The 27,209-nt window shown below is 46.9% G+C and overlaps 2 protein-coding genes across 9 annotated transcripts in view; one reads left to right on the top strand and one right to left on the bottom strand.

Moving 5' to 3' along the window:
* CHDH (choline dehydrogenase) overlaps nt 1-9,350 on the bottom strand; it is a 104,016-nt gene extending 94,666 nt beyond the window's left edge. For 4 of the 5 annotated variants that reach the window (XM_043886206.1, XM_043886212.1, XM_043886213.1 and 1 more), the window contains exon 1: nt 8,999-9,350. The gene's annotated coding sequence lies outside the window, so the exon portion shown is untranslated. Of the gene's footprint in view, nt 1-8,150; nt 8,343-8,998 lie in introns of those variants that run through there. The other variant, XM_043886211.1, reaches the window with a different exon arrangement.
* On the top strand, nt 377-24,889 carry IL17RB (interleukin 17 receptor B). 4 transcript variants are annotated; one of them, XM_043886216.1, is made up of 12 exons: nt 377-475; nt 882-1,013; nt 11,298-11,322; nt 12,023-12,163; nt 13,897-14,024; nt 14,641-14,767; nt 16,582-16,629; nt 18,058-18,200; nt 18,580-18,645; nt 19,863-19,962; nt 21,075-21,173; nt 23,927-24,889. In XM_043886216.1, the coding sequence occupies exons 1-12, from the start codon at nt 392-394 to the stop codon at nt 24,484-24,486; spliced, it is 1,653 nt and encodes a 550-aa protein (XP_043742151.1). In that variant the 5' UTR covers nt 377-391; the 3' UTR covers nt 24,487-24,889. The 4 variants fall into 4 exon arrangements, with proteins under 4 accessions (XP_043742151.1, XP_043742154.1, XP_043742153.1 ...); XM_043886219.1 differs by lacking the exon at nt 11,298-11,322 and having other exon boundaries at nt 382-475; XM_043886218.1 differs by lacking the exons at nt 377-475; nt 882-1,013 and adding an exon at nt 9,357-9,551 and having other exon boundaries at nt 24,023-24,889.
* Nucleotides 24,890-27,209: the final 2,320 nt, after the last annotated feature.

Raw genomic sequence — 27,209 nt, 5'->3', positions numbered from 1 at the left:
GTGCCATCCCAGCCACACCATGGCAGGGGTGCCAGATCACACCCCGGAGCAGCCCCGGGGGTAGCCAGCCACCTTCATCTGTAAACCAACGGTGAGAGACGAGTCAGCCAACTTTCCCGCACATGCCCACTGCTGTGTCCCTTTCAAGCTGCTGGAGGGGCTTAGCTGCAGAGAGCCCTAAGGAATGCCAGGCCAACTGCTTCAAAAACGTCCACTGTTTCCCCTGTGTCAACTACAAACAGCTCTATCGCTGAACGGAAGTAGCGAAGTCAATCAGGCAGCAGGGCTGCTGGATGACATCAACCTGCACCCACGGGTCCCGGTTTCAAGAGTTTCACGGGTTTCATGGGGTTTCCTGGTTTCACAGGAAACAGCACTGCTGTTCAATGACATGCAAAGAAGAAATGGAATATTTCCTGCCGTATCAGTAAACGACGGGTGTCACAGTCATCAGCAATTGCAGCCACCGCCGATGGTGAGCTGCTGAGACTGAGGGAACTCAGGAGGGAAGGACTACCTGCCATATAGCAGCCATCACACTGCAGCCACTCCAGACAGTGAGCCCTGGGCAAACTCAGGATACTGGCCCCTGAGAGCCGAGGGGCGTATCAAAGGAATGATTTCAGTTGAGGCAGACTCATGTATCTTCCCATACATAGAAAAGTGCTAAACCTCTTAGCTTGAGATATCTGGCTTTCTTTAATTCACAATAATCTTTTGACATTCAGACTACCTGCCCCGGCTCCTCCCCGACTTCCTCGAAGCAGCGCTCCAGGGTTTACTTGAGATGCCGCCTTCTGGACATGAAGTCCTAAAAGTTCCCGCCAAGTCAAACAGAACTCTCAACTTTAAGGTTGCGACTATTTTTTTTTTTTTTACAGTCATGGAGACCGACGAAGGGACCAGAGCAGATTCCTCCCCTTCACCTGAACTCTACAAGGATCTGGAGCCTTAGTTATCAGCAGAGGCGACTTGTGCCCACCCACCTCTTGGAGGAGTCCAGACAAATCTGGGTGAGTCTCTCTTTGGTTCTAGGTGCTCTCATTATTGGTTGATGATTGTTAAGTTTCAGATCCTGGGGGAATAAGTTATCTTTGAAACTTAGTTTCCAGAAGTGGTACCTGGGTTATCCTCAGTTGGAAGTACTGGGAAGATTTTTCTCAGTGTAAAAAGCATGGCAGACTCAGTTTAGATAGTGAGTGGTTATTCTCAGCTTAAAGGCTGGGAAGACTGCTTAGTTAAACATTGCGTAAGGTTCAACTCCCGCCTGAGTTATTAGGGGGAAGACCGGCTTGTTGGTTTTCCTTGAATTGGTGACCTTAATAGAGACTGTCGAAATTAAAAAAAAAACAACTGAAATTTATGAGTGCTTCTGAGCTCCAAAGAAGGGACCCTCTCCCTCTGGCTGGCAGCAGCTTTCTGAGGTGACTGAGAAATCTGCAGGAGTGGTGGTGGCCGGACCCCACACTGTGCAGCTGTCCCTACAGGGAGACCCACTCATTTCACTAACAACCTGCGCACCCAGGGACTCGAAGAAGAACTGCCCGTGCTGTGATCTGAACACCATGGAAGTCTTACGTGCCACTAGGAGAACCCAAGACGCCTAAGAGGGAGCTGAAACAAAATCTGACGCCAAACCTAGAGGGGTTAAGCTCTCAAGCAGCATACTGACGCATCACTAAATTATCACCAGCAATTTTATTTCAGCAGTCCAACTTCAGAATGGGAAATAAAGGTTACAAAATAAAAGAAAAAAGAGGACTTCCCTGGTGGCTCAGAATCCACCTGCCGACGCAGGAGACATGGGTTTGATCCCTGATCTGGGAAGATCCGTCATGCTGCGGAGCCGTAAGCCCACGCACCACAACTGCCTGTGTTCCAGAGCTTGGGCGCCACCACTGCTGAAGCCCGAGTGCCCCAGAGCCTGTGCTCTGCAAAAACAGAAGCCACCGCAATGAAAAGTCTGCGCACTGCATCTAGAGAGTAGCCCCTGTTCACCACAACTAGGCAGAGTCCGCATCGCAATGAAGACCCAGCACAGCTATAAATAAATAAAAGGAAGGACAGACCGCCAACCTCCAGCTAGTCCCCCAGTCTGGTTAATGTACATACAAAACTCACAAGTACCTACTTAATTGGGAATGAAAGGAAATCTCACCCTAAAAACAAGGTGCCTCTCTTACTGCCTGTGCAGTAAAATGAAGATTAAAAAGCTGGCTTGACAGAAATATCTTTTCAGAATTTTGATGTTAAACAAAGTCCTTCCAGGGGAAAGCCTGCATTTCTCTTCCTGAGTCTTTGAGATGTAAAAGTTCTACGTGATCTCCCGAGGACATTCTGGGTGTGTGTGTGTTTGTGCATGTACTTGTCTTGAAAACTTGACCTCTGCCATACTATTTCTGAGAGCAAATTCTCTGGATTTTGCTTAGGTTATATCCTCCCCCACCCTCTTATGAGGAAGCCTCTTGCACCTCAGTAGTTTGAATCACTATTAATAGATATTTTATTAATGGCTAAATGATGGATTCCTTTAAAACTGGAGAAACAAACTAGTGAATCTATAGCACTCTCATTATAAAACTGTTTTATTGGTACCTATAAAACAAAAATCAAACTTAAGGTGGAAAAATATATATCTAATAATTAACCTAAGAACTTCTTGTAGTTTAAAACAAGTAAGAAAAACTGGTTTGGGAAGCTTCCTTTGTGGTCTTTGCTTCCCCTCAATGGGTCTTACAGGTGATAACAAAAGCACTACAATAATTAAGGTTTACGGGGAAAGTCCTACAAGGAAAATCTAGATACTATTTCCAAAAAGGTAAAAATTTTTAAAGGAATTATCTCAAATGAATAAAGAAATCTTTATATGGTTATTTCAAGTATGATAAATAAAATGGACATTTATGTGGTTAAAACACAAGGTTTTATATTACACTACCTAAAGTTAAATGGGTCAAAGGGTACCCCCTACTAGTTCCCAACAGTAAAAGCCAAACAAGTCTGATCTATCCACCCCAGTGTTAAAATAAATATTTGAGGAGCTAGAAAAATTTACACTGAGTACCTGACCAGCAATTATTTGGGGCAACAGATAGGCCAAAGGGCCTGAGTTCCACCACTCAACTTCTCTCTGGGGATCCCAGAGCCTTTTATATAAAAACAGATAAATGGGCAGGAAATGCTGAATAAAAAGAAAGACAAAAACTAGAAGTCTTCCTATAAGACGAACGCTTGTTAATTGGACACTAATGAAAAGTAAAGGTATAAAAGTTGACAAAATTGGGATGAAAGTGTATCAAAGTGGTATATTTAAATGGGCTTTATATAAGATGATTATCATCTCTTTTGTTTAATTATATTGTAGGACAGGTATGCTTCCCTGGGAAATACTATATGGTATTTTAAGACAAGGTATATAAATCTGCCCCTCAGGAAATATTAAACATTCTAAAGGAAACCTGAGCCATACAAATAAGTAAAAACTTCAAACTAAAATTCAAGAGCTAGTGAAAAAATAAAAGTAGTGATCTTTCTCTGGGTTTAACTGGTAAATTCGGAATGAGGGTCTTTGCTGAATGCCTTGTACAAGCTTTTGAAGGTATGTGAAACTCTATAAAGTTCTAGAACACGGAACTCGTACATTTCAAGGGAGCTAGAAATCTTCTCACTGATAATATACAGTTGGACAAATCAATCATTCAGTATCCTTTAGGTGACAGACGTGTTCTTCAGGGAACTAAAAGCAACTGTCTGTCTCTTGCAAATCTCCACAAAACAAAAATGTAAATACAGGCCACAGGACCTGAAACCAAGGAAACAAAGAGACAAAGCGACAATTCTAAAATTCACACGGCTGGGAACGTTCCCTCAGCCAAACTCTACAAAGAGTAAAACCTTAAATCATCTGAGCTGGCAAATGTAATGTATTCCAACTGCTCTTTGTAAACTAGCAAGTTTACATTGTGATACCTGATTCATAATTAGGTGAAGCCACGAGATCTCTAGTTTTGCCTGTTTATATGCCTGTGTACACATGGTGCTTATGAGATATCTCTACCTCTGGAAAGTATAGTATCATCAACATTGAATTTATAAAGAGCTCTATTTAATTTCAAAGAAAGTGCTTACAAATTAAATAAAAAGAAATGGGCCAAAAGGACTTTCAGGTTCATGTGAACTGAGAAATACTGAATATTAAGTTGATACCTGGTACTAAAGTTTGTTTGTTGGTCTAATTATTATAGGCATGTATTTAGAATCATTAAGTATAATACTTTATTGTACCTAGGTTTAATAGAAGTCAAATACGACAGATGTTATTGCATCTGTTGCAAGCAAAATAACTTGACATGATGAAGCTTTACAGTAAATGTAAATGAGATAAGAGCTTTTGGGTAAACTCTCTTAATTTTAAAATTTCATCGCAATGAGAAACTCACTTGCTACTAGAGAGAAGTCCCTGCACTCCATAACTAAGACCCAGTGCAGCCAAATAAAGATAAATTAATTTTAAAAAATACACAGGATACTGGCCCCAGATAAGTGAGGTGCACATCAAAGGAATGATTTCAGTGAGCTCACCCTCCCATACACAGAAAAGTGCTTAATTCCTTAACCTGGGTTATGTTTTTCTTTACTTATCAATAATCTTCTGATGTTCAGACTACCTGCCCTTTGTTGTAAAATTTCTATATAACCTGGCTATTCCAGCCTGGCCTCCTTGGAGCAGTTCTCTCACGGTCACTTGAGATGCTGCCTCCTGAGCTTGAAATCCTAAAAATTCCCAGTGAATGAAACACAGCTTTTGACTATTAGGTTGTGAATATTTAAATCAAACACACATGTGTAAATTACAAATATGAACTTACAAGATAACTCACACTAATATGCAGCATCATCATCCGTGTGTGTTTCATATATACTGAGGTTTCATGTTCAAGTTTCACTACTTTATTTTTTTTTTCAAGTTTCACTACTTTAAAAAAAAAAAAAGTGAAAGGAGCTGGAGGTCAAGATCCATGGTTTGTGATGTCAACTGTCACCACTCATGGTTTAGCAACTCTGGGCCTCAGTTTCCACATCTATAAAATGGAAACAGAGCTGCCCATTTCTTAGGTTGGTTACAAGAGGAAAAAGAAATGAGCCAAAAACACCCTTCAGAGAATTACAAGTGCAAAGTCAAAAGCACATGGTAATTTTATCAAGTTCATACCGTGGCCTCAATCCCTCCTTGCTTTCTTCCCTGCACCCTCACTCACCCCCTTCAGTATGGACAGTGATGCTGTGACCATGAATAACAGTGATATTACTAATAACAGAGTAATTAAAGTATCACTGATGGAGAAACACATGGCCACCCCTGTGGTATGAGCCCCACACAAGCCACTGCTCCATGCCACTGACTTCTCCAGTAACCCGCCCTCAAGCCCTGGGAGGCTGACTCAGTCACCCAAGTACAGATGGGGCTCTGAAAGAATAACAGCACCAGCCTCCTCCACACTCTGGACTTTTTCTGAGGCCCCCAGTGTGACATTGCATGTGAAGATGGAGGCAAGTACACTCAGGCTGTGGCCTCACAGGCTTTCCTGCCAGTTCCTGGCAGGAGCAGTATTAACATGGACTTAACCCCGACCGAGCCTTCCTGGGCCAGCCCTCCTCGCTGGAGCAGAGAGGCCGTTTGTGGCTCTGTGGCCCTGCTGGGGACAGGGGCAAACACTCAGGGGGCCTCGGGGTCCCTGGCTCAAGTACGCATGACCACTGACTCTGCAAAACTCCACAACTGGAGGAGAACATGGGCAGCAGGTGGGGGGCGATACTGTGGGTGGAGGTGCCCCCAATACAGCCCATCCAGCTTGGGTGGGCCACTGGGGCCCTGGGAGGCAGCCAGTGTCTGCCAGCAACGGCTTGAATCTTGCTCTTCAAGAGACAATGAATCCACTGTTGACCGCATGGGGCCTTGATTAATGTTTGGAAAAAAAAAAAAGTGGAAAATTCCACCTGTGTGGGTGGAGGCCGGCCTGGGACAGGTCAACAACCTCTGACCGCCTTGTTCCTGGGGAGGGGAGGACAGAGAAACAAAGAGGCCGACCAAAGTGCCGGCCTGAGGGCGTCTCTGCACTTGGGTTCAAAGGAATTTCCTTGTCAAGGCCAGGGAGATCATTTGTTTTTTTCTTGTCCCACCTCCCCTGTCCTTAAATTTACACAGCACCTTTAAGTCCTCCAGTTTTTTCCCACCCCTTCAGAGTCTCCCAACAGCCCTGACATCAGCCCCATGTTATGGAGGGGAAACTGAGACCCTACAACACCCAGAGCCTCACTCAAGGGTGGCACTGGGGAACTAATAGTGCAGCCAGGAGATGTGAACTCCAGTGGCAGCACAGAGCCTGTCCTGGGGGGTCTGGGGCCAGGGCCATGCGTAGTGGACAGAGGGGTCCTCCAGACTCCAGATGAGATGCTCCTCACCCCCACCAGAGAAGGAAGAATAAAAGGAAACCCAAACCAGCTCTCCTGATTGGGCAGGCTTGGGCCCCTGGCTTGGAGGAAGGTATGCATTCATTCATTCATTCAACAACCACTTACTAAATACCCAGACAAGAAGGAACGCTGCACAAGGCTCTTTCAGAAATGCAGACGCAGCAGAATTCATGGCCAAAGAGGAAAGGTCAGAGCATCTGCACTTCCCTCACAGGCCTCAGTCACCTCACTGCCATTACACTTGACAGCAAAGGAAACTGAGGCTCTGAAAAGGGCCGAGACTTCCAGAGTCACAGGGGAAGCAGCTGAGACCTCCTGACTCACAGGGGCCCTGCATCCCATTGACAAAGCTACGACACTACTGGGCTTAGGGGTTTCAACAAACGGCGTTCCTTCTAGCAGGCCAGCTTGGAGGCTTCATGCTTAACCAGCAAGGCCCTCTCATGGAGGAACACTTTTTGGAATGACCTTCGAAGCCAGTGTGGACCCCTCCTACCGAACAGGCACGCCTTGCTGACCCACAGAGTACATCAGCCATGGCTGAAGGGATCACTCGGGACTGCTCACTCTGCAGTCCTGCCTTCAGACCTGGCCGTGGGCAGCAGAGAACCAGAGACAAGGCGGTGTCATCTCTGTGCCCACACATGCCCAGCCCTGCACCCAGGGCACGGGGAGGTCACTCGGTCTGCATCCCAAGTCAACGGCCAGCACCCGCTGCTCTGGTTCCCCCCTCCCACTCCTCCGACCCGATGCTCAGCCACCTTGGCACTTTGCTCGCCTCGCCTTTCTTTTCTCCTTCGCCCATCAGCTTCTTTTCCTGGAGAAACTGTGTTGACCTTGCCCTTTCCTGGAAGAAAACCAGCCCTTTCCCATATCTAAAGCCACTTCCTCTCATGCCTTGTCTCACCCCTTCTTGCCAAAGATCTAAGTCAGGGGCCCACCGCGGGCCAGGCCACCCTTGGCCCCTCTGTCTCACCTGACACCATGGCTGCTCCCTCACTCTAGGATCTTACAGAAAGAAGGGAATAGGGAATATCCCTTACTGGGACCCTATCAAACTCCCCTTTCTAACCCCTAAAAATGCCTGACTCACAAACCCTGTCTCCAGGACAAACCTCTGCATCCTTGGTTACCCCCAGAGCCCTCACCTTCAAGAGCTCAAGCTCCCGCAAGAGGGCCTGCTTTGGGGCATGTCTGTAAAGCCGGTACAGCCGGAGGCTGGCCCACGCAGGGACTTGTCTATTGGTTCAGCAAATGGATTCAGAGTCTTCTCACTGCCTTCAGAGGGACTGACTTCCCATGGCCTGGCACTGCCAGCCAGGTGGCCTTCCTACAACTGAAAAATGACCATCATCAAAACGTCTGGGATCCCACGGAACAAGGGTTGTGATCCCAAGAGCAGGAAGATGAGACTGTCTGCATCTGCACTTCCACGGCGGTGGGGGGGCGTGCCCTCGGAGTACTCGCACTGCCCCCATTCTCAGTCCAAGGGCACCAATTAGCTGGCACCTTTGCACGCCAGGGCTGGCCCCCTGCACATGTCGGCTCAAGAATACAAACAACTATTAGAGCTGCAAGCGATCTCTGGGACCACAGCGCTAGGGCTCAAAGGAACTCAGAGACGTTGAGCAAGGGGCCACCATGGGTGAGGCAATACCCTCACCTGAGCCACTCACCTTGATGAGAAACCAGACCAGTCCTCAGGAAAACATCGCCTGCACCTCACATATGTGCATGCCAGAGTCCCCAGCCAACCTAGAGACTGGGCCTGCTCCATGCTGGCCAAAATCTGAATCAGGCAGCTGGGCCAGGACTGGTGCACAGGACCTCAGCAAAACAACTGCTTGACTAAGTCAACTTTTCACCACCGCTCCCTAGGCCTTGGCCTCCCATCTGAAGAGTGGCGCTAATTCAGCCTAGAAGTTTAAGGGACTTTGAGTTGGTCACCGCCCCACCCCCCTCCTCTGCAAACCCAGCCGCCTAAAGCCGCAGAGTTTCAAGCACTTTGATTCACTGTTAGCCCAGCTGATTTTCATTAACCTTTCCCCAAAGCCACTGTGTCTCTCAAAGAATGGGTCCCGTCCACCTGCGCAGAATTAACCAGCGAGATCAAGTTAAATGCAATTCCCAGACCCTACTCGGCTCTGAGCAGCTAGGTCGGCTCTCTGAGGCAGTATTTAATTTGCAAATTTGGCTCAGAAATCCCAAGCTCCCTGAAACTCAAAAAGTCGCCTCCACACCCAAAGGGTGAAGGCTTTCGTCTTCGGAGACCCAACTGTTAGCGGCAGGTCTCATTTTGTGGAAAGAGACATTGACCAGAAAACCAGCGATAGGGACGGTTTCTGCTACACGAATCACACACAACTTAAGTTTCTGCGAGTAACTCAGTGCGACTCTGCTGGCTCCGTCCCACACGTTTTGTTTCCCGGGGGGCTCCAACCTCGGCGTCCAGCCTGGGTTCTCCAGACCCACCCGACCTCCCGGCCCGACCCGGCCCCGGGTCAAGCGCCTCCCCGCTACTCACCGTGGGCAGGTCGGTCGGAGTGGCGGCACAGTCGGCGGCGGAGTCGGAGGAGCCGGCGCCGGCGGCCCGGCCCAGCCCCGCTACACTTTAACCGGCAGCGCCGGCGCCCCGCGCGCTCCGGTCGGCCAGGAGAGGCACCGCGGGCGTCTCGGACCCGACGGGCTCCCGGCGGCGAGCGGGCGCCGGGCGGGCCTGCGGGCCGGGGCTGGCAGGTCGTGCTCGCACTCGCGCACCTGGCTCACCGCACGCACGGGTGCGCTGGGCCGGCGCGTGCGTGGCTGCCCGGGAGACGCTCGGACCCCGGCAGCCATCCCGCGCGACCCCTGCAGGCCGGGCACTACATTCCCCACCCTGGGAGGGCGCCAGAGGGCCCCCTCTACCCGGGCGGTGGCGGGGGAGGCGGAGCCCGGAGGTGTGGCCCCGGGCGCCTGGATAAGAGCGCGCGGCCCGAAACCGATCCGGACCCCGCGAGGTGGCGGTTGGTGGCCCCGCGATGTCACTAGTATTGCTGAGCCTGGCCGCACTGTACTGCGGGGCCGTGCCTCCGGAGCCGGTAAGCGCCCCCCTTCCGCTCCCCTCTCCCGCGTTCTGGTCCCTCAAACCCGGACCCAAACGCGTCCCAACCCATCAGCTCTTGCTCCTCCGAGGCGTTCGCAGAGGGCGGTCTGAAGCGGGGATCGGGCGTCAGACTGCTTAAGTCTGGGGCGAGGGAATCAGACGGGTTCGGATGCCACCAAGCGTTTTTGATCCAGCCATTTATGCTCAATGAGCCTCGTGTCCTCATCTGTCTAACTGAAGGGTCATATACCTCACTCACCAGGATTTAGTGAAGGACAGCGCCCGGGCCCGTAAGGTAGCAGCAAAGAGCCTAGCACATAGTAGGCGTTCACTATTGTTATTGCCTGGGGTCGCAAGAGCTGCTTCTACCTTCCAGTCGCCTTTTTTGCCGTGTTCTTTGCGCTGTACTGGGGCCCTTGTTCCCAGACCTAAGACCCTGAACTCTGCAGCTTTCCCTTCTTCCCCTGCCTTAAAGGATTGAGGGAATCTTCTGGGTCTTCACAAACCTCATTTGCACACAGCATTTGAAGTTATATTGTTGCCCTTAAGCTTAGCACGTAGCATAAAAGCCTGGTGTCATTTGCTGATGGAAAGACGTACTCTGCCTTGACGTCTTCAGCTCCTCTCCTTGTCCTCTGTCTCAGTTCAGAGCCCACCCCCTCACTCCACCGCACCCCTACCTTTCCCCTAGAGGAAGAATTCATTGCTTTTGCAGTACCTGCTACTAGGCCTGTAGCTTGAACTCTGTACAAAGCTTAGAGCTGTGGCTTTGCTTCTTCCTAAAATTTGTCTCAGCAGCCCCTTGACAAGAACTTAGCTCCCAATATCACCATGGTGGCTTATTTGTTTAAAAAACTGTCTGGTGACATCCCTTGGAGTTCAGCTTTAAAAAGACAAAGATGAGTGACTAACAGTTCCACCCAACTCATATCACTCAAATCATCAAAAGTCTTGCCTTCTGTCTTCACGGTGTTGAGAAAGATTGAGGCTGCGAGGGCTCAAATTCCAGAGCTGGCGGGCTTACCCACACTGTGTCATGCGTGTCCTGGGAACTTGCTGCTTCCTTTTAGGTCCTGAATTTTATTCCAAAAACCAAAGGACTAATTACTTTTTCTTATAAAAAGACATGAGCAGTTAATCAAAGGATTTAATATTGGCCTTTCTTAGATACAATGATATTATTTTTATAAGTTCTTTTTAACAGATAACATGATGAAATCATAGTTGCCTTATGATTTGGTAAATAGTTCGAGTGAGTCCTTTTATATCAGAAGGGGAATTTTTTAAAGAACCTCGGAAAGGTACCATGGACTGCATTCTTCTGCTCTTCTTGGTACAGCCAGTCTTTAACCTGGGGAAACTCAATAAATATTCTAGACTGTCCTAGAAGGCTACAGTTAGTGTGAAGGGGCCTCCGTGATGGTCCAGAGTTATCCCCTGCTTGTGGCAGGGAAGGCTGAGCTGCAGAGAGGGGTGTAAACCCACCTTTGATCTTTAAGGGAGATGATGGCCAGGCTTGAGGTTCAAGTAAATGGTGGTTAATCTATGGCCCATCAGAGCCTAACGTAGGGCTGCTTAATGTCTCCCAAACTGTGAAGTGGGACCAGCTCAGCTTTTCTTTGAACATGCATCACTTGTATATGCATTTAAGGGAAAAGATGGTGTTTTGTCTAATTTGGCAAATGAAGGCTTCTGGTTTGCTGGTATTCAACATGGCACTCGATTTCTTTCTCTCTTGCAGACAATTCAGTGTGGCTCTGAACCCGGTAGGTGCACTAGAAACAGTCAGAAGTATAGTTGGACTTTCAGGGGACCTAAATGCCAGCAGTAGGTCATCAAAGACCAGGCGCAGGGTGAAACTCTGCTTTGTTAGCTGATGCGGGTGAAGCCTCCATCTGCCCAAGGCAGAGCTCCCAGGGTTTCGGGTGGCCTGGCCTCCTGGCTGGAAAGAGGCACAGGAGATCAAGTGCCATGGGAGGGATGTCATTTACACTTGGGAACAGGAAGCAAATGTTTTAGAGAAGAAGGAGTGTTGGAGATGGTAGCGTTTAAAGAATGGGTGTGTTTCTGCCCAAGAAATGTGGATGGACAGAATGAGCTGGAGGAGAGATGGTACTGGCAGAGACTAAGGGGTTGGAAGGGGGCGTCATGGGGGTAAGTTGGCTGGAGTCCAGACTGAGGTGTAGGGGTAGGCAGAAGTGATCCTAATAAACATGTCAAATAAATTAGATATATACATACATATGAAGGGACCCAGAGTGGGCACATGTGCCCTGTAGGTTGGGTCCAGGAGGTTCAGCATCACCTAAGCTGCACATCAGCCAGCACTGAGAAATGTCTGGCCTGCCGTAGCTGAAAGAAGAAATGAATTGTGAGTGAGGGGTGGTCACAGTGGGTCATGTAGAGCAGGTGGGATTGGACTGGGCTGGGGAAGGGGTGTCATGGGGCAGTTTTGCCTTCTCCCAGGACCGTCTCCAGAGTGGATGGTCCGACACACCCTGACCCCAGGGGACCTGAGGGACCTCCGAGTGGAGCCTATTAAAAGCAGTGTTGACCTGGAGGACTCTTCAATTTTGATGAACATAAGCTGGATACTCCGGGCAGATGGTAAGTTTGCATCAGTCAATGGTAAGGCCTGACGTGTCTACTAAAGCAGAAATGGGCAGACTCTACAACCCATGACCTCCCTTCCCAGCACATACCCAACAGAACACATACACGCATGCCACAGATATACCAGATACATGCCATACATATACCAAAGCCACAGACTAGAATGCTCATGGTAGTGGTATTCAAAACAGCCAAAAATAAAATGCCTTAAATGCCTGACGGTAGACTTAGATTCACAAAACGGAATCCAGTATATCAATTAGCATGAATGATTTATAACCATGTGTGGATGAATCTCACAAACAAAAGAAACCAGATTCGGGAGTTCATGCTTTCACCTCTGCATGCAGGCCTGCAGTCCTACCCACAAGATGATTCCACTAACAAAAAGTGCAAAACAGGCGAAACTACTCTATGTAGTTAGAAGTCGGGACAGTGGCTATTCTTGGGTAGAAGTTGCTCAGTTAATGTCTGATTATTTGTGACCCTGTGCACTCACTGTAGCCTGCCAGGCTCCTCCGTCCATGGGATTCTCAGGCAAGAATACTGGAATGAGCAGCCATTCCCTTCTCCTGGGGATCTTCCAAACCCAGGGATTGAACCCAGGTCTCCTGCATTGCAGGTGGATTCTTTACCATCTGAACCACCAGAGAAGCCCATTCTTGGGTGGGGAGTGACTGAAAGGAGGCCTGAGGGGCACTCCTGGGGTGTTCCTTGACCTGGGTACTGGCTGCACAAGTGTGAAAACTCATCAAGTGGTGTGCTGGTGTTGGTATGCTTTTCTATATGTTATGCTGTTCTTCATGGAAGAAAATGGGATGAGGCCAGAGATGATCTCGCAGTAGGAAAACATTCTCTTGGGTAGATAACTTTTCCATCTCCCAAAGGACATCATGGAAGTCCTAGCATTTCTCTGAGCCACTTTGGATGAACCAGTACTGGGGGCCTAAAGCCCATGTCTGTAGGGTCTGCTCACTAAATTCAGCTAAATTCCATATGGTCATAATCTGGAAGTGCCAAGCACAGAGAGCTGAGTGAGCTCCAGTTCCTGCCCAGTCAGGTTCTCGGGGCCCAAGGGGAGGCAGCCAGACTGTCAGGGGAATCCTGGAGGGACCTGTACTTTATCTTCAGTGGGGTTGAAGGGAGAGGAGGAGGAGCGGGCCCTGGTGAGACCACATTAAATTAGATGGCATTTGGCTTCATCCCTGGCACAGAGTGAGCTCCTGTATTTGTTAGCTCTCATTATAGATTGTGGTGCATAAGTTGGGCCTTGAAGGAGAAAGAATTGGCAAGGCAAAGAACAGGAGGAAAAGGCATTGCAGGGAGAAGGATCGGCATGGATAAAGGTACAGACAGAACAGGTTTGGCTGCTGAGGACACTCAGAGAGGCCTCTGCTCTACACAGCACGCCTGTTCCTCTTAAAAGAGGTCCAGGATAGTGTAAAGGTAGACTCCTCTTTGCAGGTACCTGTGAAATTTAGGCTCACCTATGAGGAGGAAAGGCTTTGGAATCTGAATCCGTATTCTGTCGCTGATGAACTTTGTAAGCCACGGCACAGCTCCCTGAAATTCACCAAGCCTCGCTCACCCCTTCTGTAAACTGGGAACAATCATAGTGCCTACCTCTGAGGGTCACGGTGAATGTGAAGGCAGGTAGGCTATCTAGCATCAGATCAGCTACAGAGGGAGCGCTAAATACATAACTGCCCTCTTACCCACCTTGGCAGCCAGCATCCGCTTGTTGAAGGCCACCAAGATCTGCGTGATGGGCAAAAGCCACTTCGAGTCCTACAGCTGCATCAGGTGCAATTACACCCAGGCCTTCCAGACTCAGACCAGACCCTCTGGTGGCAAAGTAAGCACTTGGAGACACCTGGGAGGGCTGTCACTAATCTGGGTCCTTTGTTGGGGGTGTGGGTTTGTGTTCATATACAGGCTGCTGACAGCTACAACCTGGAACCTGAATGTCTGGGTTCCAATCCCACTTTGGGCCATTTCTCTGCTGTGTGCCTTGGGCAAGTCAGCATCCCTAGGCCTCAATTTCTCCATCAGCAAAGTGAGGGAAGTGTTAGTCGCTCAGTCGTGTCCAACTCTGTGATTCCATGGACTGTAGCCCGCCAGGCTCCTCTGTTCATGATATTCTCCAGGCAAGAATACTGGAGTGGGTTGCCATTCCCTTTTCTAGGGGATCTTCCTGACCCAGGGATTGAACCCAGGTCTCCCACATTGTGGGAAAATTCTTTACTGTTTGAGTGAGCGGGGGAGCCCAAGTGAGGGAAACTGAACCTAAGTTATATCCTGGCTCTAGAACTTTACACTTCTCTAATTCTGTGGGTTACACTGGCAAACTGTGTGGGGTCAATTTCCTTAGTAGACATTGGCTAGAGACATAAGTTTTAGCAGTGGGTTAAGGAATGAAATTATAAATGAAAAAGACGTGGCAATTCAAGGGTTCCCACTTTGCTTTGCAGTGGATGTTTTCCTACATTGGTTTTCCTGTCGAGCTGAACACAGTCTATTTCATTGGGGCCCATAACATCCCCAATGCAAATATGAATGAGGACGGCCCCTCCATGGCTGTGAACTTCACCTCCCCAGGTACACATCCTCACTCCTGTCTTATTCTCTGTCTTGCCGGACACCTGATCTGGTATGTGGTTTGGTAGAGAGAGGCCAGGTCCTCTGGATGAGATGTTTGGCCTTGCTGAGTCTCGGTTTGCTCATGTGTAGCAGGGACACAACAGTAACTGCATCTCACTCACAAGGAAAGGACTGAGTCAGGTGAAGTGGAGGGGAAAGCCCATTCCTGTGCATCGGGCGCTGACTGAGCACTTGACACGCATCATCTCCCTTGGGTTGCCAAAAACCCCAAGGTTGGGACAGCCCTGAATTACAGATAAAAGAAACTGGGAGCTTAAGTAAGTTGCCCTGGTTACACACGCAGCAAAGTGAAGCTGCCGGCCAAACTGTGGTCCTCCTTGACTGATGTACATTGGCCATTCTTTGCGGCCGACGCAGAACGCTTGTTCCAGTCTCAGCTTCTGGGCAGGATGTGTAGTTTGACCATGTGTGGCTGGTCTCGGAGGATGTACAGACTCCAGTGTGTCTGCCCCCTGAGCTGGGAGAAGAGGTGAGCGCTGGTTCTTTCCCTTGCTCTATGACGCGCGCTCAGCCCTCTGGTGTCACACCTGCACGATCACACACGGGGTCAGTGCGAGGATGAGACGGGATCTCCGGTGAGGAGGGCCCAGCACGGCGCCTGGCCCCAGCAGCTCCCACATCACTCCGGCTCGAGCTGGGTCACCTGTCCTGTCCCCATGCCTGTGCCTGTGCCAGCTTTGGCACTGAAGCCAAGTGGGGGCAGTTTCCAATCTGTCTGCATTCCTTGGTTCTGGTCTAGTGTATTCACAGCATCACAGCATTTACTACACAGTAGTTCCCGGGTTTCTTGGTGAGACCAAATCTCACTTTAAAAATATTTTCGAATACTTTTATAGAAAAGTTGCAAAGCTAGTACAAAGAGTTCCCATATAGTGCTCACCCAGTTTCTCTTACCGTTAACATCCTACGTTACCACCATCTATTTGTCAAAACTAAGAGTCCAACACTGGTATTTCTATGAACTAAAGTCCAGACTTTATTTGGATTTCATCTGCTTTTCCACTAATGTCGTCTTTCTGTCCCAGTGGCATTTAGTCCCGTGTCTTCTTCATCTCATCTGGTCTGTGACCGTCTCTTGGTGTTTCCCTGTGTTTCACGACCATGAGTCTTGAGGAGTGATGGCCAGGCCTCCTGCGGGATGGTCCCCCAATCTGGGTTTGTCAGGTGCTTGTCTCATGATCAAACGGGGACACAGGGGTTTGGGGGGAATTCTGCACAGGTGAAGCGCTCTTCTTGTGGCACCTCTTGGGTGGGTGACACGCACAGGGCATCACAGGTGATGCTCACCTTTGTCACTGTTAAGTGGTGTCTTGCCAGGTTTCTCCATGTAATCTAGTATCTTTCCCTTCCCCAGCTCCAGTTTTTGGAAACAAATCACCAAGTCCACCCCACCCTGGGGCAGAGGGGTATAGAGTAGGATTCAGCTTCACCTCTTGGAAGGGGCAGTATCTACACGTATTACCGAACCTCATTTTTCAAGAATGGCTGGTTTCGAGGTCTCTTGGGGATCACAGATACCGCTCTGATAAAGGCTGTATTCAAATTAGACTCTGGTTATCACCTCATAGGTAGATAATCTTCTGTTTAACAGTATGTTAGTATCTTATTTACATCTGCTATCTGACCTCATATCTGAAACGTTCTGGCAATTCATTACAGGTGTGGTAAGCATGTGTTGTGTGCACACTTGTTGGCACTGGGGTGGAGCAGAGTTACTTTTTTCTAAAATGTGAAAACTTTCAAATTTCCAGGGTGCCTGGACCCCATAATGAAATATAAAAAAAAGTGCATCGAGGCAGGTAAGTAAATTCAGCATTTGCTTTTGTTATGAGAAGAAATCCATACCTCGAGCCAGCACAGCTCCATCAGACTTTTTACGATGAAGAAACTGAGGCCTAGAGTAGGGCTGTTACGTATCCAAACTGCTCGGTGAAGGCTGATCCCCAGCCTGACAAACTCTTGGCAGGTTTATGCGGTGAGCAAGTCACAGAAAAAACACCCCATTCCCTTGATTAAAGTAACATTTTAGCCCCAAACAAAGGCCCTCTCTGCCTGGATGGGACTCTGTTGTAAGTCCTCCACCCACTCAGACACCAGCACCACTGACCTGTGGCCACAGGGGCCTGCCTGGATTTGCAAACATTCAAGGTGGCAGCATTAGCTAAAGTAATGACCTAGAAGCACGCTCCGAACCTGCGACCTCACAGGGGTCACCTCTCACAAGAAGACTGTTAGAATCTGCCCCTGCCCTGATTTTTGAAATAAGCCCTTTCAGGTTAATCAGTCCCAACCATCCAATTTCCAAGGGGTTTACAAGAATTTCTGTGCATTTCTGAGTCATGACAGTCTTAGGGTGCTAATGAGGCTAATGGTTTGGGGGGACCAGTCCCTGTCTTTTAGGCACCCCCACCCCACAGGCGTCCTTGTGAACCCCAGCAGACCGAGCACATGTGTCTCCTAGCTGAAAGGCAGACTTGGAGCTTTGGGCCTCTTCCGTGGCCTCCTGCTGGGAGACATCTGGGTTGGGGGACCCTGTGGGGTGTAGGGGGCCCGAGGGCCTTGAATCAGTCCCAGTACCCAACTGCTAAAGACAGTTGGGAGCAAGGGCTTGAAATGGCCTCCTGGGTGGGGAAAATAATGCATGCTCTTCTATATCATGTTCCTGGAAATTACCAAGCGCTGATTTGCAAGGCACATGATTGAAACAACTGGCTTTTCTCACAGAGTAGACCTGCCAGGGTATTCTTTTAAGCCATGAGGCACTTCCTTATTTCCTGATACTCAGTTAAGCTGGGGCATAGCAGGCTGATGGATGGAGTTCTGGAATCCAGAGTGTTTTAGTTCTAGCTGAATTTACTCATTCTATAAACTCAGACACGTCTCCTAAGCTGTGGCTTTTGCTCCCCATCCTGGAAAGAGGGAAATCCCAACCCCCAGCCCTTCACTCCAAATGGACACCGAGTAGAAGAGAGTAGTAGAACCCGGCCTGTGCCTCCCATCACTGTCAGCCCAGGGAAGTTGTTTTCAGCAAAGCAATGACGTGGGGTCACTAAACTTTCCTGGGCAGCAGGTTACTCTGAGATGATAAATAAAAGACACGCTGTGTAGTAGTGTGTATCTCATGGAGGTGTGCCTCAGAACAGACATCTGTTTTGGTCAAGCCCTTTTGGGGACTTAACTGAGGGCCCAGTTCGCAGCTCCATCCTTGTGATTCTCCTGACTCACAGGAAGTCTGTGGAAGCCAAACATCACTGCTTGCAAAAAGAGCGAGAACACAGTGGAAGTGAATTTTACCACCAGTCCCCTTGGAGACAGATATATGGCGCTCATCCAAAATACCACCGTGATTGGGACTTCCTATGTGTCAGAGGTACTTTCTTCCCCTTCATGTTCTCAACACCAGTCCTGTCCTCCACCTCCAGCTCTCCTTCCCTTGTTGGAGAACTTCCCTGGACTCTTTTGAGAGAGCAACAGGCAGGACTGTCTGCTATACAAATGCGCTGGGCTATTTTGATTAATTAAAAAAAAAAAAAAAAAAAACCAAGTCCCCTGGGGGCATCTCTGGAAACATCCCTGTGAATCTAAAACCCACCAAAGGTAGAGGTCTCAGAAGTACAGAGTAAATCTGACTCACGCAAATTAACGAGTTCCAGTCAGTTTGGGAAGAGCAGCGGCTTCACTGGCAGTCTTTAATCTACTCCTTCCTATGGCTCCTAACTCTTGATTTTTGTCTCACTTACCTGCACCAGAAGGAACTAACTCGAACTTCCATGGTGGTTCACGTGACTGGGGAAAGTGAAGGTGCTGTGGTCCAGGTAAAGCTGAACAAGATGCTCCGGTGGGGACAGAATGGGGGTCACTGAAGACCCACTGTACTGCCACTCGCTGCTTTTGAGCGGTCCGTTCTGGTTGGAGCAGATGCATTCTCTCCTCGGTTCGCTTCTGCCAGAAGCCTCTCTTGGCATTACGTTGATGTTGATGGGGAATCTGTGAGGTCAGGAAGGTGAACTTATTGTCACGGTCCCTTTGGCTTCTGTGAGTGGCTGTTGACTTTCCAACATGCTTTTATTCCCATTTGCTGTCACAGAGCCACAAAGGAATTCTGAGACAGGAATACCATTTTATTATCCCAGGACTCCATTTCCACTGCAAAATGAAGTAAAAAAGGATTTGAATTGAGAAAGTTTGGGTTCCTGATCAGTTTATGAACTTTGAAGGGCAGCTCTGTCCTCTTGGGGCCCGTGATTTGTCTGCTGGAGAACAGAAGTCAGGCCAGCAGATGTTCTCAGGGCTCTTTCTACTCTGACTTCATGTTACCGAGGGTCCCAGTGGAACAGATCCACACCCAATATAGAAGACTCTTTTGTTCTTTATTCCTGGGACATAAAGGCAGCATTCAGACATGCCCAAGGGAGCAGATACCCATCAGCATGTTAGAACTGCACCCCTTTTGCAAGGAAACAGACTCTCCTAGTCCCAAGGGACTTAAAAGTGTTGACTCAGGTCAAGAGGCATCCCACTGCCCTATTTTTTGAGGACATATTTGTTTATGTATTAGGATGTGACGTAACCCTTTTAGATAAGGAAACTAACCTCTTACTGGGACTCCCATGTGGCTCAGTGGTAAAGAATTTGCCTGCCGATGAAAGAGATGCGGGTTTGATCCGAGTCAGGAAAATTCCCTGGAGAAGGAAGTGGCAACCCACTCCAGTATTCTTCCTGGGAAATCCCATGGATAGAGAAGCTTGGTGGGCTACACACAGTTCATGGGGTTGCAGTCAGACATAACTGAGCATGCAAAACCTCTTAGCAACATGTACAAAGTGTAGATTCACAAACCAGGAGTTGTAGACGGTATTTGGTCTTGGGTCACTGGTCTGGATTTTAGGGCTTTATGACAGAAGTATGACCAAGGGGGGTGGGGTGGGGAACATCTTACTACAATGCCAAAGAGGGGTTGAAGCTAGAAAAAAAGGGATGAGAAGTTCTGGTGAAAAGTAGGAATAATGCCAAACCCCTCACTTCTCCTTAGCTGACTCCGTATTTCCGTACCTGTGGCAACGACTGCATTCGACAAAGAGGAACTGTGGGTCGCTGCCCACAAACAGGAGTCTCTTCTCCTCAGGATCATGGTAACTGGCCAGCACAGAGCCTCAGGACAGGAAGCACCCCAGCCCTACCCCACTCAGAATGCAACAGGCTGGGGGTGTGGGAGAGAGTGAGGGAGGGTCCCTGCCTGTGGGCGCTGAACAGGGTGCAGGGAAAGACAGCGGTTCTGTGCCCAACAGCTACAAGATGAATAGGAATGAGGCTTCATTTATGAGATCAAGATCCTGACCAAGCAGGACATACAGAAGAAGGGAAAAAAAAATCAATGGTGCAAAATAGATGTTCAGAATGCCCCAAGGGTCTGCTGAAAAACGTCAGTGGCATAGAAGGACTGAGTATATGAAGGAACATGCATTTCACTGCATTTTGACTTTCTTACCTGTCTCAGTGGCCCAGGGCCAGCTGTTACTGTAACTCGATGCGGCCACACAGACATTTGGATAACAAATTAGGAATAGTGGCACCAAGAGACACACCTCGTTGGTGCCTGAGAGCAGCCTGTTCTGGAGAATGTCTCTCTGGATTTAATGATGTTAGTTCTTTCAAATTAAATGCTTCCGGAACTAGCCCAGCAAGGGGTAAAAAGTTGGAAGGTGCTGTTTCTAGAAACCCAGCCTCCTGACAATCCTGTCTGCTCTGTGGGCACAGTGCCAATGGATTCCTGAGCACTTTCACACGCTGGAGCTTAACTGCCTCTCAGCATTCCTATGACCGGGTGGCATTGCCCTCACATCTGTCAGTCTGACAGAACAGCCTTTAAAGATGCCCTCTATGCGTACTGTGTATTGTATGAAGTAATTGCACCCAGAATAACATTAATTCATCAAAGAACAACAACAACAACAAAATTGAATGTAAACTGTGGTTACCACAGTGAAAATGTGGAGTAAGAGGCCAAAGTGATTTTGGAGGACCATTCCTAACCTCCTGGGCCCCTCTCCCTTTTGAGCATCTAGTGAAAGACCTGGACACTCTGCAAAAAAAAAAAAAAAATACTGATCTGCAGAGATCTACTGACCCTTGGCTTTGAAGGAACCCAAACTTCTACAAAGCGTCAAATAAAAATTTTAGTCTTCAAATAAGAGAGAAATCTGGTTGTGTTTTGCTGAAGATAAGTAAGTTCTGTTCTCCCCAGACAGAAGTGTTCTGGGTGGCTGGCTGCCTCTTCTCCTGTCCGCTCTGCTTGTGGCCACATGGGTGCTGGTGGCTGGCATCTATCTGATCTGGAGGCACGGTAAGGGTTATAATTCAGCTCTTTAAAGAATGACACTGATTTTTTTTTTTTTAAGGAGCTTCCTCCAGAGGCAGTCACATTTTGGCATCAGAATAGAGTCAGACAACATTTATTTAATACCTTAGAGCTCTCCTTAAGACTGATCACACCTGCAAGGGTAAAGCAAGGGTCAGGACTCAGGATCTGCACTCACCTTTTTTAATCATCTTTTTTTTTAAATGACTGAAGCATCTACAAAGACTGAAATGGTCCAAAGATAGCTAATAACAAATTGCCCCTTAATTGAGATAGCTAATCTATGCTAGTTCCTATTTTTTTAAAATAAATTCTTCCAAGGCATAAGAACAACACTGTGGCAAGTATACACAGAACTATACAAAAAAGATCTTCATGACCCAGATAACCACGATGGTGTGATCACTCACCTAGAGCCAGACATTCTGGAGTGTGAAGTCAAGTGGGCCTTAGGAAGCATACGACGAACAAAGCTAGTGAAGGTGATGGAATTCTAGCTATTTCAAATCCTAAAAGATGATGCTGTGAAAGTGCTGCACTCAATATGCCATCAAATTTGGAAAACTCAGCAGTGGCCACAGGACTGGAAAAGGTCAGTTTTCATTCCAATCCGAAAGAAGGGCAATGCCAAAGAATGTTCAAACTACCGCACAATTGTATTCATTTCACATGCTAGCAAAGTAATTACTCTTTAAGTTCTCCCCGCTAGGCTTTAACAGTTTATGAACCTAGAACTTCCAGATGTTCAAGCTGGATTTAGAAAAGGCAGAGGAACCAGAGATCAAATTGCCGACATCCGTTGGATCATAGAAAAAGCAAGAGAATTCCAGAAAAAACATCTGCTTCATTGACTATGCTAAATCCTTTGACTGTGTGGATCACAACAAACTGGAAAGTTCTTACAGAGATGGGAATACCAGATGACCATACCTGCCTCCTATGAAACCTGTATGCAGGTCAAGAAGCAACAGTTAGAACTGGACATGGGACAACAGACTGGTTCCAAATTGGGAAAGGAGTACATCAAGGCTGTATATTGTCACCCTGATTGTTTACCTTATATGCAGAGTACATCATGTGAAATGCCAGGCTGTATGAAGTACAAGCTGGAATCAAGATCACTGGAAGAAATATCAATAACCTCAGATATGCAGATGACACCTTATGGCAGAAAGTGAAGAAGAACTAAAGAGCCTCTTGATGAAAGTGAACGAGGAGAGTGAACAAGCTGGCTTAAAACTCAACATTTAAAAATGAAGATCATGGCATCTGGTCCCATCATTTCATGGCAAAGAGATGGGGAAACAATGCAAACAGTGACAGACTTTCTTTTCTTGGGCTCCAAAATAAATGCAGGTGGTGACTGCAGCCATGAAATTAAGATGCTTGCTCCTTGGAAGAAAAGCAGTAACAAACCTAGACAGCATATTAAAAAGCAGAGACATTGCTTTGCTGACAAACGTCTGCATAGTCAAAGCTATGGTTTTTCCAATAGTCATGTAGGGATGTGAAAGTTGGACCATAAAGAAGGGTGAGCACCAAAGAATTGATGCTTTTGAACTGTAGTGTTAGAGAAGACTCTTGAGAGTCCCTTGGACTGCAAGGAGATCAAACCAGTCAATCCTAAAGAAAATCAATGCTGAATATTCATTGGAAGGACTGATGCTGAAGCTGAAGCTCCAATACTTTGGCCACCTGATGGGAAGAACTGACTCATTAGAAAAGACATTAGTGCTGGGAAAGATTGAAGGCAGAAGGGGATGACAGAGGACGAGATGGTTGGATGGCAACACTGACTCAGTGGACATGACTTTGAGCAAACTCTGGAAGTTGGTGATGGGCAGGGAAGCCTGGCATGCTGCAGTCCATGGGGGTGGCAAAGAATTGGACACGATTGAGTGACTGAACAACAAGGATCTTGCCAACCCAAAAACACTGAACACTTGAATGAGAAATCAGAGTATCAGTATTTATATAGATAAACTGCTAGGGGGAGACCCACTGATAACCTCTGCTTTCCCCTCCCCTCTACACATCAACATGGAAATGCAGCCTCTGAGTTGTTTGTGATGTTATAGATAGAACAAGATTAATCCCGTGTTCTTTCTTAGGTAGACAAGCCATATCAAACTCTGACCTTAGAAATACTTATATTAATGGGAATTGTTTCACCTGTATCTATCTTTTACAGTAGTTTCATACCTAGCTTCCATTCTGTAGCATGTATAGGACAGAATTCCAGTTGAGTTCCAGCTGAAATGAGGTACCACTTAGCCTTATGCAACTGTAAAGAAACCCTACCACCCACAGGTAGAAGACGGAATTACTACTGAGTTGACCCAACTCAAAACATGATGTGAAATGGCAGAGGTCAGCTGTCCTTTTTATGTATGGCACTGAAAAATCCTACAGTTACAACCATCCACCTGAAACAGAGTACCTTGAACCTAAACAGTTTCCATGAATTTATCTGAAAAGGGATGGGCTTGATCAAGAGGACTAACTCAGTGACAGGGACTCAGAAAATAAATCTTTTGCAGCATCTTTAAGTACTGGTGTATTTCAGGTGATGTGTACGAAAGGAACTTCAGGGATGTTTTCCTCTCTGGCAGTAATAACACCTCTGATGCTCAGCCAGTGTGCCCTGGCAAGGGGTCATTTATCTGCCGTGGTTTAGATTGGCCTGAAAACCTGCTGATTTGCTGTGCAGAGATGACAAATGCTTCTCTCCCCCACAGAACGGATCAAGAAGACTTCCTTCTCAACTCCCACGCTACTGCCCTCTATTAAGGTTCTTGTGGTTTACCCTTCTGAAATATGCTTCCATCACACAGTTTGTTACGTCACTGAATTTCTTCAAAACCGCTGCAGAAGTGAAGTTATCCTTGAAAAGTGGCAGAAAAAGAAAATAGCTGAGATGGGTCCCGTGCAATGGCTTACCACTCAGAAGCAAGCAGCGGATAAGGTCATTTTCCTTCTTTCCAATGATAACACCATGTGTGATGGTACCTGTGACAAGAACGAGGGCAGCCCCTGTGCGAACTCCCAAGACCTGTTCCACCTCGCCTTTAACCTCTTCTGCAGTGACCTGAGAAGCCAGGCTCATCTGCGCAAATACGTGGTGGTCTCCTTCAGAGAGGGCGACATCAAAGACGACTACAGCGCGCTCAGGGCCTGCCCCGCGTACCGCCTCACGCAGGACGCTGCAGACCTCTGCGCGGAGCTCCTCCACGCCAAGCGGCGTGTGTCGGTGGGGAGAAGGCCGCGCGCCTGTCACTGCAGCTGCCTCTCCCTGTAGCCCAGCCACAAAACAGACCTTAAAGCCTTCTGACCCCTCCAATCACAGGGGAAAAAGTGTCTGTGAGAATCTGAAGCTTACCATATAGGCTACTTGCAGGGAGGATTAGAGCTGCACCTTGAACAACCCAAGGGTGCTGACCCCTCTGCCGCTGAAAATCCAGGGAGAAGCTCACAGTCCATCATCCGTACCCGGGGTTCAGCCATCTGCAGGTGTGTCGTACATCATTTACTGAAAAAACTGCGCAAATAAATGTATCTGCCCAGTTCAAACTTGTATTGTTCAAGAGTCAACCATATGTATATCTGCTTGAGCAAAAGGAATAGGGAGGATTTACAATGGAATATGTAACACCTTAATCTAGTAATTAAATGTTATACCAATAAAACTGTTATAAATATTACTAAAGACTGTGGCATTAAAGAATGGAAACTAAATTTATAACTATAAAGCTCAATTTCATATCTAAAAACCAGAACACTTATAATGTAAAACTATAACCACTGTGATAATCGTAGTAGAGCATTTCCCAGCTGAACATCCAGTCCTAAACAGGGCATGCCCTGCAGAGTAGGTAGAACTGTTTAACTCTGTAACTAAGTTTAATTAACGAATGCCAAAACTAAGAGTCCTCGCTAGTTCAATAACTTCTTAGGTGAAAAACCCTCTATAACACACAAAAATTTTTATAACAAACATAGGGAATAAGAGGCTGCGCTGATCTTTGCTGACCATATGCCCTACTCTGTGTGGAAACACTTCTATACCTGGTATTTTAATAGGACCCCCACCCCACCCCCGAACCAGCTGAACTAGCTTCATGTCCTACCTGACTCTTGGACAGGGGATTTGTAACATCAACAAAATATATCATTTACAGAGCTGATGTCTACCTTTGCCCAAAGTTACCCATTAGAAGTAACTGTCAGAATTCAGAGTTTGTTGATTATTACATAACTTTTCATGTTCAAGACAAAAATAATTCCTATGTTGAAGTTAGCCCTCTTGAAGTAATTAGTTTTTTATAAATGAGTTATTATACTGTTTTACTTAAGAAACAGAATCTACCTTGGCATTACAGAACATAGAGATGGGTGGCATTTTAAGTCTTCAAATTTTTTTTTTACTTTTCTCAAAGCATCTTTTTCTTAATGTAGAAGTCACTAAAAGTTGGTTATATTAGCATTTGTATTTTTCTAGGAAAGCCTGTCTCTTTCACACAGTGCAAGACTGCATCTGCTCTAGAATGTGGATCAGTTTCAGGTGGACAACTGTTAAAATGTTTCTGTAGAGTATCCCTAAAGGGCCATGCCACTCCTCTGATACATGTCTTACAAAGACCAAAGTAAAGAAGCATAGTGTGTCCAGCTTCACAAGCAAATAATTAGTAATGCCTGAGGCAATACAATTAATGGGGTAAAGCTAACTGACTTGTCGCATTCAGTTGGCATGGCGCTTTTAAGTTCTGATAATAAAAGATGGACATGGCCTATGTCAAAACATGGACCAGGAACCAACTTCCTCTGAATCAACCTCTACCAGTTTTAACAGCAAATTGCTATTATGTGAAAAGCTATTATAAACAGAATTCATTATGCTTTTAGAAATAGGTAGCTAGTATTAAATTGTGTTGAAACAACCCAGAAACGTAAAATCATAGTGTATACACTTAATTAAAAACTAAAAAAAAAAAAAAAAACCAACAATAGCATAGTTTTCAGATTGAAGGCAAGGATCCCAAAGAAGAGAAGCAAGTTAAAATTTTGTTACACTGGCAGGCTCTTCTTTGTTTCCAACCTAGTGAGCAGACACTCATGATAATCCTATTTATTTAAAATACTCTTAGTATTTTTCCATGTCCTAAACTTCCAGCCATCCTTTTTTTTTTTTTTTTTTGGCCCCAATGCTTACAGGGTCTTACTTCCCTGACCAAGGACTGAACCTATGATAACAGCAGTGAATGTGCTGAGTCCTAACCAGTGGACCACCAGGGAAAGCTCCCAACCATCCTTGTTTCTATGTTCTACTTGCCTGAATTTCTTACCTTCACCTACTTTTGTCCTTCTGCCAGTCCCACCCCCAGCCCCGGTTCTAGAGATCATACTGAACGAGAAGTACTCTGAGAACGTTCACTGTTTTTCAGGTAAAGGAAGACTGGGGAGCTAATGATTAAGTTAGTAATTCTGACAGGTACCTTGTCTAAATTATACATAAACCATTTCTGTTTGGCTTTAGGAAGAAAATGAGTTTTCCTTTTCTGTTTCTGTTTTGTTTTGGTCAAACAGTGACTGGTTTCCTTTCCCAAGCCCACCCCAGATCATGTGGGTAACAAAAGCCAACCAACCCGACCTTAAATCTTTGCTTCTGGAAATCTAGACCTGAGTGGGCCCCGCTATTTTTTGTAATACAAGAGAAAATTTTAAAAATGAAACAAAACAACAACAACAAAAAAAAACAACTTTTTTTTTTCCTAAGGAATTTTAGCAGCATACACAAGTCATGACATACTTTTATGCTATACTAGACATGAGGGAAAATGTGTAACCAGACATTTCTCACGATTCATGTACACAGTCACAACCACCCCCATGGGTATGTGAGACTGCCTAACCCTCAGAAGTCAACCTAAAGGAAGGGCTTCACCACCTGAGAACCACTCTACTGCAGCAATGGACATCATCAGGAGTCTGAGACCCCAAGGAAGAACAGGAGAATTCACCACG

The sequence above is a fragment of the Cervus elaphus genome, chromosome 24 (assembly GCF_910594005.1).
Source record: "Cervus elaphus chromosome 24, mCerEla1.1, whole genome shotgun sequence".
NCBI lineage: Eukaryota > Metazoa > Chordata > Mammalia > Artiodactyla > Cervidae > Cervus > Cervus elaphus.
This window is presented reverse-complemented; position numbering and strand designations above follow the sequence as displayed.

Bases quoted from the DNA above. Each gene is read 5' to 3' on its own strand.
- IL17RB (XM_043886216.1), top strand. From the start codon at position 392: ATGCAAAGAAGAAATGGAATATTTCCTGCCGTATCAGTAAACGACGGG. The intron at 18,201-18,579 runs GTACTTTCTTCC...TACCTGCACCAG, and splicing joins GGACTTCCTATGTGTCAGAG to AAGGAACTAACTCGAACTTC. The intron at 19,963-21,074 runs GTAACTGGCCAG...TGTTCTCCCCAG, and splicing joins CTCTTCTCCTCAGGATCATG to ACAGAAGTGTTCTGGGTGGC.